Raw genomic sequence first — 19,824 nt, 5'->3', positions numbered from 1 at the left:
ACACTTTTTAGACTACACCCAGCATCTAATATCCCAGCAGCGGATCAGGATGTGTAAAATGGAAGAATTTTTTCCTACAGCTGCAACCCGACGATTACACAAACACACACAGACACACACAACAGCTAACTGCTCACAGATGTGCTGCAGGGAGGGGGGAAACAAAAATGGGGAACCAGAGACAGGGTGACAGAAGTGCTGAAGGACAGGAAGGAAGGAAGGAAGTCGAAAGCTTGAATTTAATAAGTAATGAAAGATTGAGAATGATCATACTCAGAGTAAGTTCAAAAACATGCAGACAGAACTGTGATACATAAAAAACGAGATGGTTATGTTCAGTCTTTAAAAAAAAAACTATAAAAAACAGATCAATTGTCCCTTGAGAGCAAGACACACTAAGAAGCAAGCTGTATATAAATTTCACTGTGTTTGTAAAATGGCTCTAATTGGCTTGGGCTCAAAGCAAATGTCCCCTAAACAGTTTCCTTTTGTACCGCAGGCATTCTAGAAATTGAAATAGGTCTCGTCAGGCCTTAGTATTGTTTACTATTTTATCATCCTTGGATTTGTACATACAGTACAAATCTTTTATGGTTATTTATGGAGTTTGGAATATTTCAGACTCCTCCGCGTCCATCTGTCCACCAACCCAGCTTTCTCACAGAAGTGACGCTCTCCCCTGAGAGCGCCACTCGCTATATAGCTTGATTAAGATGTACATTGGCCTACTTTGAAACAGAAGACTGGGGAAGAAAGAAAAATATTGAAAGGTATTTTTATGCCATTTGAAAAATGGCTCTCCAGAGAGGGTTGGTGGGTTATAATGGTGATTGAAAAAATTATTTAGCTGTTGTTAATCTGCTTGGCATTTTTTAGCTTTTTGTGTCAGTCTGTTAACAAAATTTGCAGTCTCACCTTTGCTTTAGTTCCTAATCTTATCTGGATACAATTGATTTGTTCCCAAGTGCTGCTGCTGTAATTGTAAAACCTGATCACTCTTCCACTCATGTATAACGTTCTGATTTTTAATCTCACCTTTCCTTTTTTTTCCCCTTGTTTTCAGTCTGCTTCCTCTCCGTGATTCTTCATATATATTTGAGAATAGCCCTGGGAGATAGTCCTCGCCAAGTTTGCATCTGGTTTGCTCGTTAGGGATCTAAATCTGGATTGTTGCACTGTAACAAATTATATCATTCATTCATCTTCTACCGCTTATCCGAACTACCTCGGGTCACGGGGAGCCTGTGCCTATCTCAGGCGTCATCGGGCATCAAGGCAGGATACACCCTGGACGGAGTGCCAACCCATCGCAGGGCACACACACACTCTCATTCACTCACGCAATCACACACAACGGACAATTTTCCAGAGATGCCAATCAACCGGTAGGTGCATGTCTTTGGACCGGGGGAGGAAACCGGAGTACCCGGAGGAAACCCCCGAGGCACGGGGAGAACATGCAAACTCCACACACACAAGGCCGAGGCGGGAATCGAACCCCGACCCTGGAGGTGTGAGGCGAACGTGCTAACCACTAAGCCACCGTGCCCCTTAACAAATTATATGTTAAACATAATTATAGGAATAAAATTAAATGGAATTGAACATTCTAAAATTAATTATTGAATCTTCTGGGTTCCAGCAGAGGCCATCAATGTGTACAAGTCTCTGGTAGCCTCTAATACATCTAAAAGCTCTAAAAAGTATCATAATGGAGCAATTGACTATACTTTTTTGACTTGTAATGACAATCATAAATGTGAAACCGTTTAAAATCCCACATCCAGCTCAAACTCTTCTTGTGATTGTATACTGCAAGATTCACATGAATTATTTAATGCAATCCAATCTGTAGAACAGTTGATTATGCCAGATTAACAAGTATTATTACAGTATGTATTTCAGTACAATGTTAACTTGTGATCCAGTTCAGAATAAATTCTGCAATAATGGAGAGACAGTTGTGGAAGTTGCCACTGGTCAAGGCCAAAAATTCACAGGTATAATTTGAGCAATACCTCAAGTACTATTCAGTATGACCAAGCACACTTGATCCACCATTTCTTAATACAGTGTAGCCACGAAACCAAAACAAATCATTGACCTTTATCTTGGTGAGCCAGCCAGGAAGGTAGAGTCAGCTGATTTGTTCTTTCCAAATTAAAAAGATGTCAAATGTAAGAAAATGCATTTTTCTTATAAATAGTATGAAAGACTATACAGGTTGGCAACACTGGGTGCATATGCTGGCAATGCCCATGAGGAACAAGGTGGGGAAATTTAGGGCTGGCGATCATGGCAACACTGGGTGCATGGTGGGGACACAGAATGCTAGCCCATCATAAGGCACCATACAAACAAGCAATTACGATTAACCAGTCATCCCAGCATGTTTTTTGAAGGTGAGAGGGAAACCACACAAAAACCTGCAAGACCGTTCAGAGACAGTATCCCAAGCTTTAGTCAGAGATTTGAAAGCTGGAGCTGTGAGGCAACAAATACTACTATGCACAGTTCAAGAAAAGTTAAATATTTTCTTTAGCAGCATTCCATTCTGGAAAGCACAGGAAGCGGAACACTGTGTGGTCAAATATCAGGAAAATTCCAGGTGAACTTTTGAAGAACTCCTGCTTAAACAAGTCAATTAATCCACTTTGCTTGTGTGTGTGTGTGTGTGTGTGTGTGTGTGTGTGTATGTGTATGTGTGTGTGTGTGTGTGTATGTGTGTGTATGTGTGTGTGTATGTATGTGTGTATGTGTGTGTATGTATGTATGTATGTATGTGTGTGTATGTGTGTGTATGTATGTGTGTATGTGTGTGTGTGTATGTGTGTGTGTGTGTATGTGTGTGTGTGTGTGTGTGTGTGTGTGTGTGTGTGAATATAGGCCTGTTGGTCAAAGTCTGTGTGGGGATTTCATGGCTAGAAGACAAACACAAACACACCCACTGATACAATGTTGATAGTGTTCTGGGTTTCAAATTCTGTTTAGAAAAGCACTGGCAAGAATGAAAAGACATTTGAAATGGAATTATTAAAGTCGTTCTGAAATGGAACATGCTGCTCATACGTGTGTAACAATCTGACAGTTTGGACTGATGCATCACTTTCAAAAGACATGATCGAAATGCTGCATTAAAATTATGAATATTTATCTCAATATTATCTGTAAATAGTTTTGTGAATTAATCATACCCACAGATTTATTCTGGTTTTATGATGAAAATCATGTCATTGCAGAAATAGGGGTCAAATATAGACTCGTTGCTTTATAAATTGAAATAGTAACAGCAGACTATGCAGCAGACAAAGTGGTATCGTTAAATATTAAATTGTTGCCTTATTAATGGGATTATTATGGTAACAGTGATAGTCAAATATGGTTTTCCTTGTTAACTGAAATACTACATTATATCGTAGGAGAATCAGAACCATTGTCAAATACAGCTTACTTATAAATTACAATTGTATCACGTGGAACCCTGAGATTTACTCCATTAGTTTCACAACTGAGTCCATGTTGTGAGAGGAAGATATTTCCAGTGTTGCTGAACACACTGTTCCCTTTAGCTATAATAACTGATGGCGAGTTTTAACAGCAGGTGGCCTGCTAAACATTATTACACCCACATAAACAAGTTGCGTAATCCTCAGACAAAACTTTTTTTGGCAATACAATTATACACAGTCTTCTCTTAGACCACCAGGCTTTTCCGTTAGAGCTTCGTCATTTTAAACATTTCAGGATTGCATGAAGGATGTCGTCTGCTCAGAGTCATACTTCCACACAAGATGAGGAAACCTATTTTTAATCCAGTAGCAAGTACCTATATGATGATACAGCAGTACAAATAAGTGAGACCACAATGACATGGTATGGCTGGGTATGACACACTTGACCCGATCTAGGAGTGGTTCCAGACAGGGTTATCTGATAACATCTGATCCAGCTCAGCATTGTCTCTTCTCTAAATTTATTCCCTCAAAAAAGTGTGTCTCACATTCCATTGTACTTTCCATCGCTCCTATCTGTCTGCATCCCTTTTTTTTTGTTGTTCTTGCTCTTATTCCAACTCATGTACAACTCAATAGTTTTTCTCAGCACTAAACAAAAGCTGCTCAGTGAAGCATATATGACCTACATTGACCTTCTTCTGGGCAGCTCCGGCTTACTTCGCTGACGTATTGTTGCAGTCATTTTGTATTTCATGAGCTGTTAAAGTGCTACAAAGTCAGTGTGTCCAATGTAAGTTGATGGAAGGTGTTTGTGAAACTAGTTGCAAGTCAACCTGTTGTTGTTATAGAAAAGATACCATACTAGAACATATTAGAGTATATTAATATAAACAACTTCCCATTTAATACTAAGGAATATAAACAGTGAAAAGTTCAATCGGAGTTTTCTACAACAATGTACGCAATGTATTGCTTTACACTCAAAAGATTCTACTATGAAAGAAGAATGATATTGTCTCTGCGGTCTTTTCAAGAAGTGCCACCCAGACGTAGTCTGTTAAGCCATACAGACAACCTGCAGCAGATCTAGGAATCTTTAACGTTATGAAGTGGAACTCTTCCAGTCAGTGTGGCAACCCTTGCTGAAAGAATTTCCTCTAGTAGCTGATGTAAAAGAATTTCCGCTAGTTCTTAATTGAGCAAAGAATGCCACAATGACGTTTGTATAAAATGACAAGTCGTTTGTATGGTACCACTTCCTGCCATGATTTAACTATTGCACAAGTAATCGACACAGCTGAGCGTCTTACCACCGCCGGTTACATAACGATAATGCTGCAACTATTAGCTAACTAACTAGCCTAGTTTGTTTAACAGACTAGATGGCACTTATTGTCATCAATAATGCAGGTTGGTTGTCTTCTCTGGTGCTTTAGTGGTAGAAAATCAAACGATTTTAAAGTGTTTGTTCACTTTGACTAAATGTACATAGCTGCAGTTTAAATTAAATCTAAGATTTATTTTGACATATATTTGCTCTCTATCTCGAGCATTTTTTTACTTTGTCCTTCATCTTGCAACCTGATTAGTCAGATGGTTAAAACCAAAAGCATTTCTTTTCATTTTCCGGGTAAAACGTTTCATTTCATTTGTCTAGCATGGAAACTCATTTCTCAGATCTAACATTTCTATCCGTGCACTGTGCATGGCCTTGTTAAAGTGAGAATACCTGTTTATTGGAAACGATACTGACCATTTTGCTGAACCTGAGTCATTGGCTGGTCGTAACTGGTAGTGCATTTGGCTTCTCCTTCTTTTAATCATTCTGGCAGTGTTATAAGCCAGCTCATTCCAGTACAATCTGATGAATGAGAGCCATTTTTCATGCAGTATCGCTAAGAACCTTTCCTATTAACTACTACTAGTGATTTCAGCACATTCTAGGTTTTATCACCAAAACATTTCCAGGTGCTGGTACTATTTATTTATTTATTTATTTATTTATTTTATTTTATGGTTTTTAAAGGGACGATTACTCGTAAAAGAACAAAACCACCATTTGATAGTGAGTAAAAACATAATTGTTTTGCCTGAAGTGCTTAAGACTGATACTCCTTGTTAGAAATATTCTCTAGCCCAATCATTCAATATCTCCTCTCCTGCTCATTTATTGAAAGCTGTGGTATTATGTTTGATTCACTCCAAGCTTAAATCCAACTCACTTCACAGAGAATATTAGTGTAACTCGTACAGTCCAGTGCAAAAAGTCTTAGAAGTCACAATTTTGAGAAACAACCCTTAAAATTCATCTATCCATCCATCTTCTGCCGCATATCCGGGGGCCGGGTCGCGGGGGAAGCAGTCTAAGCAGGGATGCTCAGACTTCCCTCTCCCCAGACACTTCCTCCAGCTCTTCCGGGGGAATACCGAGGCGTTCCCAGGCCAGCCGAGAGACACAGTCCCTCCAGCGTGTCCTAGGTCTTCCCCGGGGCCTCCTCCCGGTTGGACATGCCCGGAACGTGTCCCTTAAAATCCATTATCAAAATAAATACATTTTGGTAATGGGTTTTATGAATGCATTTGTAAAAAAATAAAAAAATAAAAAAATAACAGTACTGAGGGTGTCCATGAATTGTTTTTCTGTCAAAGTGGTGTCTGGCTGGAAAGAGCTTGAGAACCCCTGATCTAAGGGAACGGTTGAGCTTCTAGAATGTATAGTGCACTGAATGTGGTAAGTAAACTCGGCCTCCTGTAGAAATGATTATACAAGACACTACATTTCCTCCCACTGAACCCTCACTCACTCTTACTCATTTTCTACCGCTTATCCGTACTACCTCGGGTCACGGGGAGCCTGTGCCTATCTCAGGCGTCATCGGGCATCAAGGCAGGATACACCCTGGATGGAGTGCCAACCCATCGCAGGGCACACACACTCTCATTCACTCACGCAATCACACACTACGGACAATTTTCCAGAGATGCCAATCAACCTACCATGCATGTCTTTGGACCGTGGGAGGAAACCGGAGTACCCGGCGGAAACCCCCGAGGCACGGGGAGAACATGCAAACTCCACACACACAAGGCGGAGGTGGGAATCGAACCCCCAACCCTGGAGGTGTGAGGTGAACGTGATAACCACTAAGCCACCGTGCCCCCTCCCACTGAACCATTAAATACAACTGTCCAGTTCAAGTGCTCACACTAGCCTCTTGTTCTTGGCTGTCAGGAGAGGAGCCTGATCGATTTTCTGCTGTTGTAACTCATCTGCCACATGCTTCAACATGTTTTTCCCACCATTCTGTGTAAACTTTCGAGACCGAGTGAACACACACTCAAACCATCCTATCAGGCACCAACCCCCATGCCACGGTCAAAACTTTTGTCTTTTATGCATACGTTGCTTCCTCATGCACACTTTGTATTTCTCATGTGATTTATATTCGCATTATCATCGTGCTACTCAATGAATCTTAGAGATTAGGAAGAAAGCTGTCGAATGCTGTATCATTTCTAGTTTTCTACTTTAACTTACCTTAACTCTACCTTCTGTAGATCTATCTATCTAAAAAAAAAAGAATCAAAGGTCTTCTTTGAAAGGAAAACTCAGTAGAAATAAAGACGGTATAAACTTGCAACCTCTGCTGTGCAGCAACAGGTTTGCTACAGGCACAGGAATGTGGGTACAAATGATTCATGTGGGCCAGTTCACTGCAGCGCTAATCACCTTACACACACTCCACACTCACATTGTGTACAGAGTGCAATGCTAAGTGCAGAAATTCGGAGCGTGACGTTGAGAGGATTGAGAGAAAGAGAAGTGGAGGGGAGAGGGAGGGCTTATTTTGGGGGAGATGGGGGAGGAGGAAAAATAAAGAGGCGATTGTCGGGGAGTTAGAGATGTTTATAAAGGCTGGAATGAGAGAAAGACAGACTCAACACACACACACACACAGTAGATTGCTTGGACGTATAATCACACAGGTAAGTCAGTCTTTCAAACCCTTTTTTAAGAAATCATCCGTCTGTAGTGAAAGAATAGTAGATTTTACAATATAGCTTCAAATTTTTAACGAGTGTCCGTCTGCTACTCAACAAAATTTGCGTTATTAGTGAACTTAACATTCACAGTTTTAGGTTTCAAACAAACAAGTGAGATCGTACCCTTATTGAACATTTGAATAGACAGTTTCTGCTCTGTGGCTTTCTAATGGACAGCACACACACCCACACACACACACAGAGCTCAAATTCTTGTGCAACACATGCTGAGTTTTAGGGCTTGAATTGCCTTGATGCAGCTTTGCGTCTGCTTTTTGTAAACTGTTTGGTTTGTGTCGCAAAACGCTCTTATATGATACAAACACACACTCAGCTTCTCAAAAAAAAAAAAACGTAGATCTCATTATGATTCACCTTCCTCATCAGGTTATAGCTGTAATTTTAAGATAATCAAATCAGATGCTTCTTTTAAGCGATATTTGAGAAGGAAATAGGATTAAAAATAAGAATGTATTATTGTTATTAGGCTTCTAAAAAAAAGCCCAAGTAAAAAGGTGCTTTAGCTACTACATATTAATATGAACTCCATGTGACTACAGTAAACGTGTGAATTCTCATTTAATACTGTAAGTTCAACATAAACCTGCCGTTATTCAAGTTGTTATTCATCAGAGAATCTTGAAAGCCCTTGTTTTTTCCCTCCTTTGGGTTGGTGGTGTGTGTGTGTGTGTGTATGGGTAGCAGATGTTTTTCCCATATTTTAAAATATCATTGCGGCCTGTGGGATAGTAATGTAGCTTCAGGCACAAAGAGTTGTTCATTTTTCCAGTGTTTTCCTCTTGTGGTTAATCTCCTTGGCTTAAGGCGTTCTAGTAATGATGTGCATGTCAGTGTGCTTCTGAATTTCTGTGCTTTGGGGCTTTTTTGATTCGTAGGCCAGATACGAAATGACAATACAGTTATTATAGGAAGAATACGCATGTTGTTATAAAGACTTATGAAACAGATGATAACAATAATAATGAATTTAAATAGTGGAGGGTTTTATAAGCAGTTTTATTTCGCCAACATTAATGAAATTCAGGAACGTTTCCCACTTTGCTTGTGTGTAGAGTGTAAATTATCGACAGAGTCATGGTTTTAATACCAACATGTGATAAACACGTTATCGTTTTATTCCCACTGCTTTATTTCTCCTCAAGCTTCACTTTCATTCAGAAGCTTCCTGATCATCTTTTTGCTTTTTTTTGCTGATGAACATGTTATGGATATACACTGTACTTGATACGTATAATTTATTTCTTCTTATATTGTATTCCCCAATGCTTTATCTTTATTTTGTTCTTTTCCCTACTATTGGGTTTTTTAAGACAGTCGTACAAAGCATTTCACTGTATGTTGTACTGTCTATGATTACGTATGTGACAGATCTTCTGTTGTGTTGCCTTTTTCGTTTACAGACACCATGCTGAGAAATCGTCCTGCTCCTTCACTCCTTTCCATCGCTTTACTCATTTCCTCCGTATTATCATTATCATCATCATCATCTTCGCCATTAATACGCAATTCCACCCGACGACTCGGTGCTCCCAATCCTCGTTTCAACAATCCAGATGAAGACTACGATAACATATATGATGAAACTTTCATCACAGAATCACCACGCAAACCCACAGATTCTAAGCATCCGCCCTGCAATTACGACTTCTGTAAGGACAGGCAGGAGACATGTCAGAAGCTCTTCCTCGCTCTGTCTTGCTCCTGCCCCGGTATCAGCGGCCCCTTTCAGCCACCAGACCCTCCTTTTCTCCAGAGTCTGTATGTAGAAAGCAAGGGAGAAGTGGTAGTGCGTTGGTGCGCACCATCCTCCACAGTCACACACTACCTCGTTCAGGTGGAGGGTCAGGACGAGGTGCGCAGTACAAACGTGGATAGGAGAATGATGGAGCTGGGAAATCTAGCTCCTGGCTCTGAAGTGTGTGTTAAAGCGGTGAACAAAGCGGGCGTCAGCACCCAGGGGAGAGACTCGTGCACCCGCTTTGAACCCACCACCTCCGAGATGAAGCTCACCATCAAGTTGGTGCTCATCGGAGCAGCAGTGGTGATGGTGATTGTAATTTTGGTCGTAGCGCTCATGCTCTGGCGGTGCAGGAGACACAGGAAAACTTCAACACAGACAGCAAACCCATGAGCCGACATGGTGCTCTGATGGAGAGAACACATGAAGCAGTAGATGTCTAAAAAACTGTTGCTTGGGGGATTTTCCTGGATGTTCAAAAGCACTTTAGTCATGTTAGTATGGTTTGAGTATTAATTGTAATGAATGTTGAACTTTTTTTGTGGCTTATTATTATTATTATTATTATTATTATTATTATTATTATTATTATTATTATTGAAAGTTTTGTTTCCTTTTATCCCTTTATCATTTTTTTTTTCCTGAATGTATGTAGCGATAACCAGCTCCTAAATCCTGTGCATCGCACTTGTCCTTGCTGAAGACTCTGCCACTGGAAACTTTAAACTCTTTCCCTTCTGATTAGGGTTTTGTACTTTGTGTGTCACTGATTTTTATCACAATAAAACTCTCTGATTGACTGGAGTGTGAGCCATCAGAGCCAGAGACTTCAGAAGAAAAAACTCATCAGCATGCAGTGTTTTTGGATTTTTCTTTTAACTTTTTGTGTATGTTCTGTTCAGTTTTTTTTGTATAACTGCGTCCGCATTAAAACAGTTACTCGGGAACATGTCATGCTGCATTTGGATGTTTTTTGTCTTATTTACTTCTAGAGTGAGAGAATAAAAGCGTTTGGTGAAGGAAGGTCTGTTTATAGCTGCTATAATGAACCTTGTGTGGTAGTTCTATAATAATAAGCATCACTATAAACACATACATTGGATGATGCATCATTTTCTGTAGTCTAGGAACAATAATACTTCAAGGCACGCTGTTATAGGAAAATAATCCACTTCGTACTTTAAGATAAAAAAAAGAAAAAAAAACATGCCCTTAAATGTTTGATAAAATATTTGGACTGGTGTAGTTTTGGCTGAAATGAACCAGAATTCCAACCACACGTTGCTTCGATAAGCTAGCTGTATTGTTGTAGCTGTAAGCTAGCTGTCAAGGCAAGCTAGCTGTATTGTTGTACAAAATGTTCAAACACAACAAAGTTTGGAAATTAGATTTAAAACAATAAACACCAACACATCTTCTTGATGTCTGTGACTCAAATTACATGTTGGTGCCAACTAGTAAAGTGCTTTCAGGCAACAGGTGGAAACTGGGAACATGAAAAACAGTTCCATGGAAAACAAACATCTGATTACTGCTCTTTAAAATACTGTGTTGAACAAGCCTGGAAATTTTCATAATAACAAGGTATTAAAGTGTGTTTAGTGAATGTATGTGTGTCATGGTCTGAGAATGTGATTGAGTAACTGTTTAATGCTCTCCAATTACAGCATGCTGAAATCAGCATTAGCATTTTCCCCAGAAACCACATTTCAGTTATCAGGGCATTTCACACAAACTCACTGTTGCCAGTAGAATGATTAAACCTCCAGCTAAATTCAGATAACAGCTGAACACGTCTAATGTTTTCGATGCTTTCTAAATACACTGTTTTTGGTTTGTTTAAATAAAAGAACGAAAAATGTGTATGACTTATTCAAAATATGTTGAACGGCAAAATGTTTGGATTCTTACTTAAGCTTTTGTATTCCATTTGTGAATTGTGACTGAATAAAATTCCTTTTTGCTATAATGTGGTGCCTTTGCCTTACAACACTGGTGTCAATAGCTAATGGCGTCTTAAGCGCAGGCCCAGGGGCCGTAACTCCAGTCACCAAATTCCAAATTCAGTCACGAAAAATTCTTTTGTTTTTTTCTTTACAGGACCCTTGGAAGGACACGTCTACATTAATAAGAAAAGCTAACACTAACGGAACAAGAAACACACAAATATTGTTTCTTTTTTAAATTGTGTATATTATAGTACACCGTTTTTTTCTGCTAATACACCACATACTTCAGCCTCAGAATATTTTATCCAGCACTCTTGAAATAAATGAGGAAAAACCAACGTGCACTATAACAAACAGAGGTTGCTTGGGGAGGTTGCTTATTAGTTAGACCATGATGTAGGACATTTTGAAAATGTTTAACATAAAGTGACATGTTTTCCAACATAGTCTGAGACTGACTTTGATCTCTCGAGTTTCGCCTTCCGTTTAAGTGGAACTTAAATTGATGAACCAAATGACCGGCAACATCTTGGATAGAGGAAGTTACAAAAACAGCTTCTCTTAAAAGTTGTTTGCCATGCAGACTGTGAGTTTCCTCTTATTTATATCTGATTCTTAACCTTATACATATTATTTCTAGTTTATTTATACGAGATATTTTTTGCTACAGTGAATGAACTTTGATATGAAACATTATATGCTGTATCTTCAAGGTTTGCCTTAGAATTAAGACATCGTGAGTGAAAAGCTCTAGTTAAAGGTGCACGACACATGCTCATGACATGGCTTAACGCATTGCCTTTGTCGATCCTGTTCTACAATCTTGTAGGTTATCTGTAAAGGTTGGTTTTTCACCTTTAAACAAACCAAGCCTCTTACAAGGCTGATTGCAGGTGATAATATATAAGACTGTGCTTTCTGTCGCCCTCTGGTGGCAAAAACAGGATTAACACTTGCAATATGCTCTCTGTCTCCCTCTAGTGACTGGAAAAAAATAGAACTGTTTACATGTAAAGAGACTATTTTTCTTTTTATATTAGACGTGATTTTTGAATATACATTTTTTATACATATTATATTTATCCTAAAGAGAAGGGGTTGAATGTGAAGTGCTTGAGCTTTATTCTTAGTTTTATTCTAAAAACTATTAAAGCATCTCTCAGACAGATGGTTTGAATTACCAAACCGTTATGGATTCCTTATGATCGGCTTTATGAATTCCATATGATCGGCTCAGCCGGTCAACAGTTTCCCCACAGTCCTCATATGGAGGTGCTCACACAGCTTAATACAACGCCATATGTACGGCTAAAACACAGGGATAATGAGGGTTTTTATGCGGCAGCATCATGGATAGTTGGAGGGTCCTGCATGGTGCTGTACATAAGCACCGCCTGGGTCTTGTACAGGTTGCATGGCCTACTTTATTCTGAGTGAAAATGGTGCAAATGATCTTTAAAACGCAATAGCAATAATTTATTATACAGGGCTCTCAAATTTTGAAGACAGGCAAGCGTGGACCCCCCCCCCCCCCAATAAAAAAATTTTAAAAAAATAAGTTGTAGTATGGTAAGGATCACTGACCGCAATTTAACACTCTACAAAGTATTTGTTTAATTTCCATTTATTAATTTGTGTGTGTGTGTGTGTGTGTGAGAGAGAGAGAGAGAGAGAGAGAGAGAGAGAGAGAGAGAAAGAGAGAAAGATTATGACTAGTGTTTATTGTAAGTGCTTGTTGCCTTTTTGGTCTCCTTTATCATTTGTAATGTTGCTCCCATTTAAAACAGCTCGGCTCAAGCCCAGACATTTTTAGTGTCATGATTGAGGACAATGTTTCAAACCGACCATCAAAAATACCCTCTCTAATGAATGGTGTTTTTTTTTCATTGGTTGTTAGCGTTAAATCTTACCCAGATACAATAGTGCTATTTTCTGATTGGCTATTGTGTAGAATCTTTTTTTTGATTGGCTGATAAGTGTCAGGCTCGACTAAGAGCTCCAGAGGAGACGCGCTTGATTCCTGCCCGGTTCCATAGAGACAGCGATGCGGACTGATACGTTTTGGGCGCTGCGGCTTATTAAATATATGATAAATAGTCAAAAAGTTTTTCTGCGTGAGAAATACGATGTGTGGCGGGAGAGCGTGAGAAAAGACCTAAATGAGTGACTGTCGCTCTCAATGCGTGACACTTGACAGCCCTGATTATATCATTTTCTGTAGATCTGAGCTGCTAAAATGAGCATCAAGGCACAAACTAATGTGTTGTGATGTGTTCCGGTGATTGGGACCAAAAACCAAAGAGAATCTTTCTTCACCTAGAAAAAAGTGGTTCAAAGAAGGACACAAATAGACGTGACGATTTTCAGAGTCTTTCAGGAACGAGAAACTGACCTAGCTTCTTTACAGGGAACAAATCTACAGAGCAAACAACAGAGAAAAGGATTTTGAGATGATTGAAAGTTTTAATGAAAATGACAGTGATTTCACAGAAAAGATACATTTAAGAGCTGATATATTTTTTTATAGCATTACATCAAATATATAAAATATCGTTACATTCCAATAAACAATGACGGATTTCCATAAAGTACACGTACGTTCACACGTGGCTTTGTATTACACCACAAACATTCCCTTCTTTCACACCTCATATTGAACTCAGTCAAAGGATTGAAATGTTTTAAACTGATACGATTTTTTAACCTGTTCTGTTCTGTTCTGAATAATTTTTTAAGCAATAAGACTTTCTACCTTCAGCTCCGTCACCTCAGAGCTTCATGAAGCCGTATATAATAAAGGAAAGAAGATTTATGTTTCAGATCGTATTCATTTTATGAAGATCACCAAACGTTTAGTGTTTTAACTCGGTACCTTGATGGAAACCTGGAACCTCTAAGATCTTTCAGAATGGTAAATCACAGGAAAACCCCCATCACATCTTACTGTAACGTATTTAAGGCTCTGACGACCGGAATATTCACACGGTGGTGTAGAATTCGTCATGATGCACTTGACCACAGTGAACTTCACATTGCTTTCATAAAGATTCCCTCCCAAAGGAGTGCCGGCTTTCTGACATACAGCTTGGACCTGAGTATCAGTAGCCTTTATGAAGCTGTTCTTGGGTTTGCAGGTGCGACCAGAATTGATGTTCTCGTCTTTAATCCTCTGGGTACATGAAGACGTGTTCATGTTCAGGTAAACATGCTTCTTTTTGAACGCCCTCCAGGTCTGGGCTTCAGCAGGCAGTGCGACGCTCAGCACCAACAGCAGAACCAGGCCGAACACACGGATCTCCATGACCATATCTGTGCAGACGCAAACAAACCCATGACACGAATAAAGATGCTTAGCATTTTTTAGATAAAGCTAATTGTCTCTTTTTTATGTGGAGCCATAAAAGTCCATGTGTATGTTGTTACCATAGAAACACATTTCACTGCTAGCTGCATCTTTACAGCTGTTTGAACTTCACGTTCATCTCCAATGTCTTTCATGGCTTTCTAACAGGATTCAATGGAAATGATTCCAGATGGAGATTTTCTCTAATTATTTCAGGAGCAAAACAGTAATAAACTTACCAGAAGGAGAGGATCGGAGAGTCCAAGTCGAGAAGATATGAGATATGATATAAGATATGAGGAGATGATCCAACACAATGAATCACAGAAGAAATAAAAGAATAATTGGAAACAACTGAAGATCCACTGAAACCCGAAAGCAGTCTAAGATGATAATTTCCAAGGTAACAGCATCAGTCTACCGTTCAGAGCGTGTGTGTCTGTGAGTGTGTGTGTACATGTATATATATAAATACGTCCTCATCTTATAAGCATTAAGTGAAATGCAAACGCTGCAGCTGTGAACTTTTTCCCACAGGTTCTAAACCACAGTGTTGTATTACGCGTTCTGTTGTTTCTTATTTTTTTCCCACATCAAGCTTTTTTTCTCACACCTCAGCTGTTGTTGTTCTTGAGTGTGTTTTACTCAGAATGCCTCAAAGTTTTGAACAGCTACAATACAAACACGGGGTCGAATGAATAACACTATACAGATGTTATAAGAATTATGTAAAAAATGTAAAGCGGTGCATCTTCAGGGCTGGAGCTTCATTTATAGCCGAATATCAGTCATGAGCTGTGTGTGTGTGTGTGTGTGTGTGTGTGTGTATACATGTGACAGAGATGTATATACACACACACCACCGTGACCATTAAGTGAAACGCAAACGCAGCGACTTTGAAGTTTATTTCTCAGCGCTTCTAAACTGCTGTGTTGTTTTACACCTTCAGCAGCTTCTTTTGTGTCAGATGCTGGAGAACTTTTCTTCATCTTCTTCTTCTTTCTTTTTCACACCTCAGCTGTTGTTCTTGTTGTGTGTGTTTCACTCAAAAGTCTTCAAACTGTAGCACGGCTCCACAATAAACACATCACATAAAATTCACTTTCTGTTCTTCTGTTGTTGTTGTTTTGTTTGTTTTACGTATGTTTATGTACTCAACGGGAAAAAAAGACAGACATTTATCACGAATAATGAATCTTTAAAATAATTTTAATGATTCAGAGAATACAGATATTTCAAGAATGATAGAAAACGTGATCGATGCTTAGCTTCGGCTTCGACCCGATCAACGAAAATGAAATCGACCCAATTAAAATAATGATAATAATTCATTAGATGGATGTTCTGTTTAGACAGAAACTACAATGTAAAAGACAGAACAAACTACAAAAGGTGACGTGTTCTGGTGATTTGTGTCAAGAACCAAAGAGAATCTTTTGAAAAAGCTAAAAAATATTTAATGAACCAAACCAAGTCAAATCAAACAGCAGAGAAAATGTTTCAGCGATGCGTAAAATTCATTTAATGAGGATCAGAGACATTGAATTTATTAAAGTCCACTGGAAACATTCTTTTTTTACATAAAATATTCCAGTGACGTATTTATTGTACAATTAACCCACGTTCTTCATATCTATTAGAACTAATGGTGTTTTATCTCTGTACCTTGAGGGAAACCTGGAACCTCTAAGATCTTTCAGATTCGTAATGCACAGGAAGACGGTGCATGTTACATGTTATTGTAATGTGTCTAAGTCTCTGATGACCGGAATATATACATGGTCGGGAACGTCTACTCGTGGTGCACGTGACCACAGGGAACTCTCTGTAGCTTTCATAACGATTCCCGCCTAAAGGCCTGCCGCCCTTCAGACAGATGGCCCGGACCTGATCGGGTGTGGCCATTATGAAGCTGTTTCTGCTTTTGCAGGTGTCACCATCATTGACTCTTCTAAATTCGATTGCTGTGTTACATTGAGACGCACGCATGCCCTGCAATATATGCTTCCTTTGGAACGCCCCCCAGGTCTGGGCTTCAGCAGGCAGTGCGATGCTCAGCACCAACAGCAAAACCAGGCCGAACACATGGGTCTCCATGACCATATCTGTGGAGACAGAAAGAAAAGAACGATACAATACAAGATGATTATATTTTTAGCTTTCAGGATTTTCAGGCAAAACTCATGTAGTTTCTCCTTCAGCGAATCGTCCCAAAGTGACGTTTCACGTAAAATTTCACCACATAAAAAATTCCACTTTTATATGTGGAGCCATACAGGTCTATGTGTATGCTGTTACCATAGAAACAATAACATATAAGTGTGAGATTTTATCTGCTGAGTTTTCTCGTCTCACATTTAATTCTCTGTTACGTTCCACCGCTTCTGTTCACTTGTTAACGCTCCTCGGTTTAAGAAGAAGCTTTTCTTATTGTCACGTCTACATGACAGCACGGTGAAGTTCTAACGGGATTCGATGGAAAAGATTCCAGATTGAGTTTATCACTGAATATTTCATGAGCGAAACAGAAAAACCTTACCAGCAGGAGAGGATTGAAGAGTCCAAGTCAAGAAGATAATAAGATAAAAAAGATAAAAGGAAAAGATCCTCTACAACTCACCTGAGAAGAAATGACAGAATAATCGAAAACAAATGGAAATGAACTGAAGCCCAAAAGCAGTCAAGATAACAGCATCAAGCTACTATTCTGAGTGTGTGTGTGTGTGTGTGTTTTGGGGGGTATATATATATATACATGTTCATCCTATCAGCATTAAGTAAAATACAAGAGCTGCAGCTTTGAACTTTTTCTCAGTTCTTTCGCTTCCGCTGTGAAGTTTTACACATTTTCTTCTGTTTCTTTCTTTTTTTCTCACTTTAGCTGTGTTTTTTTTTGTTCACACATCAGCTGTTGTGTGATGTTTCAAGAATGATTGTAAATATAAAGTGATGTTTATCTTGAGTGTGAGACTGTGTAAAGCTCACTGACCAAATCAGTTCCATCGTTATTACATTTTTACACAAAATCCTTCATGAAAATGATCCTTTAAAAAAAATAACGATTCTAATTCATTAGTTTGATGTTCTGTAGATATGAGCTGCTAAAACTGAGCATTTGGACAGAAACCACAAGACAGAACAAACTACAAAAGGTGACGTGTTCTGGTGATTTGTGTCAAGAACCAAAGAGAATCTTTTGAAGAAGCTAAAAAATATTTAATGAACCAAACCAAGTCAAATCAAACAGCAGAGAAAATGTTTCAGTGATGTGTAAAATTCATTTAATGAGGATCAGAGACATTGATTATAAAGTCCACTGGAAACTTTTTTTACATAAAATATTCCAGTGACGTATTTATTGTAGAATTATCACACGTTCTTCATATCCATAGATTACATGTGAGATCACACGTGGCTTTGTATTAGACCACAAACGTACATTTCTTTCACTCAGCACTGAACTAATGGTGTTTTAACTCAGTACCTTGAGGGAAACCTGGAACCTCTAAGATCTTTCAGATTGGTAATGCACAGGATGATGCTTCTCACATTTTACTGTAACGTATTTGAGGCTCTGACTACCAGAATATTCACATGATGGTGTTTTGTGTGTGTGTGTGTGTGTGTGTGTGTGTGTGTGTGTGTGTTTGTGTACATGTGACAGAGATGTATACACACACACACACCACTGTGACCATTAAGTGAAACACAAACGCAGCGACTTTGAAGTTTATTTCTCAGCGCTTCTAAACTGCTGTGTTGTTTTACACCTTCAGCAGCTTCTTTTGTGTCAGATGCTGGAGAACTTTTCTTCATCTTCTTCTTCTTTCTTTTTCACAACTCAGCTGTTGTTCTTGTTGTTCTCAGCTGCTTTTGATACAGTTGATCATGATATTTTTCTCTGCCGGTTAGAAAATCTGTTTGGTTTTGGAGCTATTGCTTTGCAGTGGTTCAACTCATATCTTTGAGACAGGTCTTTTTCTGTTGAGTTAGGTAAGTTTTCTTCATCTGTTGCTCCTATTACCTGTGGAGTGCCTCAAGGATCCATTTTAGGGCCACTTTTTAATTTATATATGCGACCTTTGGGGGACATTATTAGGAGACACAATGTTTCATTTCATTTATATGCTGATGATACCCAGTTGTACATACCATTGAAAGCTGGCGATACCATTCAACCCTTATTGGACTGCCTTGGGGACATCAAGAAATGGCTGTCCAATAGCTTTCTTCGACTAAATGAAAATAAAACGGAAGTAATCGTCTTTGGCCCCCCTAAGTTGAGAAGTGGTCTTATAAACGAGCTTGGCAAGCATTTCCCCTCAGTCTCCTCCCAGGTTAGGAATCTTGGTGTCATTCTGGACTCTGAACTTTGCTTAACTAAGCAGATTAATACAGTTGTCAAGAACAGTTTTTATCAGTTACGGATCATCTCGAGACTGAAATCGTTTTTAACTTTTAATGACCTGGAGAAAGTCATTCATGCTTTTATCACCTCCCGCCTTGACTACTGTAATTCATTATATTTGGGTCTTCCTCAGTCATCCATTGCATGCTTACAGATGGTACACAATACAGCTGCAAGACTTTTGACCAGGGCAAAGAAAACAGATCACATTACACCAATTTTAGCCTCTCTTCATTGGCTTCCTGTCTATTTTAGAATTCAATTTAAAATCTTGTTGTTTGTTTTTAAAGCTCTTAATGTTCAAGCCCCATCTTATCTCACAGATCATCTTATTCCTTTTTCATCCACCAGATCTCTAAGATCTTCTGATAGAGCTCTCTTGGTTGTCCCTCGTTCACGCTTAAAAACGAAGGGTGAAAGGGCTTTTTCTATTGCGGCCCCCCGTCTCTGGAACCAACTTCCACTGGACATTCGCCTTGCACCTTCCAGTACAACTTTTAAAGTGAAGTTGAAAACATATTTTTATTCCCAGGCATTTTAATCGGATTTTGTCTATGTTCTATTGTTTTATTGTATCATCTGTTTTGTTTATTTTATGTGTAGTTTTTGACTTTGTTCAGCACTTTGGTCAGCTCTGCTGTGATAAATGTGCTATATAAATAAACTTTACTTACTTACTTACTTCTTGTGTGTGTTTCACTCAAAAGTCTTCAAACTGTAGCACGGCTCCACAATAAACACATGAAATAAAATTCACTTTCTGTTCTTCTGTTGTTGTTGTTTTGTTTGTTTTACATATGTTTATGTACTCAACGGGAAAAAAAGACGGACATTTATCACAAAATATGAATCTTTAAAATAATTT

The 19,824-nt window shown here is 38.9% G+C and overlaps 1 protein-coding gene across 1 annotated transcript; it reads left to right on the top strand.

Moving 5' to 3' along the window:
* The first annotated feature begins 7,313 nt into the window (after positions 1-7,313).
* LOC132841209 (leucine-rich repeat neuronal protein 4) lies at positions 7,314-10,207 on the top strand. Its single transcript, XM_060863482.1, has 2 exons — positions 7,314-7,442; positions 8,921-10,207. The coding sequence occupies exon 2, from the start codon at positions 8,926-8,928 to the stop codon at positions 9,649-9,651; it is 726 nt and encodes a 241-aa protein (XP_060719465.1). The 5' UTR covers positions 7,314-7,442; positions 8,921-8,925; the 3' UTR covers positions 9,652-10,207.
* Positions 10,208-19,824: the final 9,617 nt, after the last annotated feature.

The sequence above is a fragment of the Tachysurus vachellii genome, chromosome 26 (genome assembly GCF_030014155.1).
Source record: "Tachysurus vachellii isolate PV-2020 chromosome 26, HZAU_Pvac_v1, whole genome shotgun sequence".
Classification (NCBI taxonomy): Eukaryota; Metazoa; Chordata; class Actinopteri; order Siluriformes; family Bagridae; genus Tachysurus; species Tachysurus vachellii.
The sequence above is the reverse complement of the archived record's forward strand: the minus strand, read 5'-3'. Positions and strand labels throughout refer to the sequence as shown.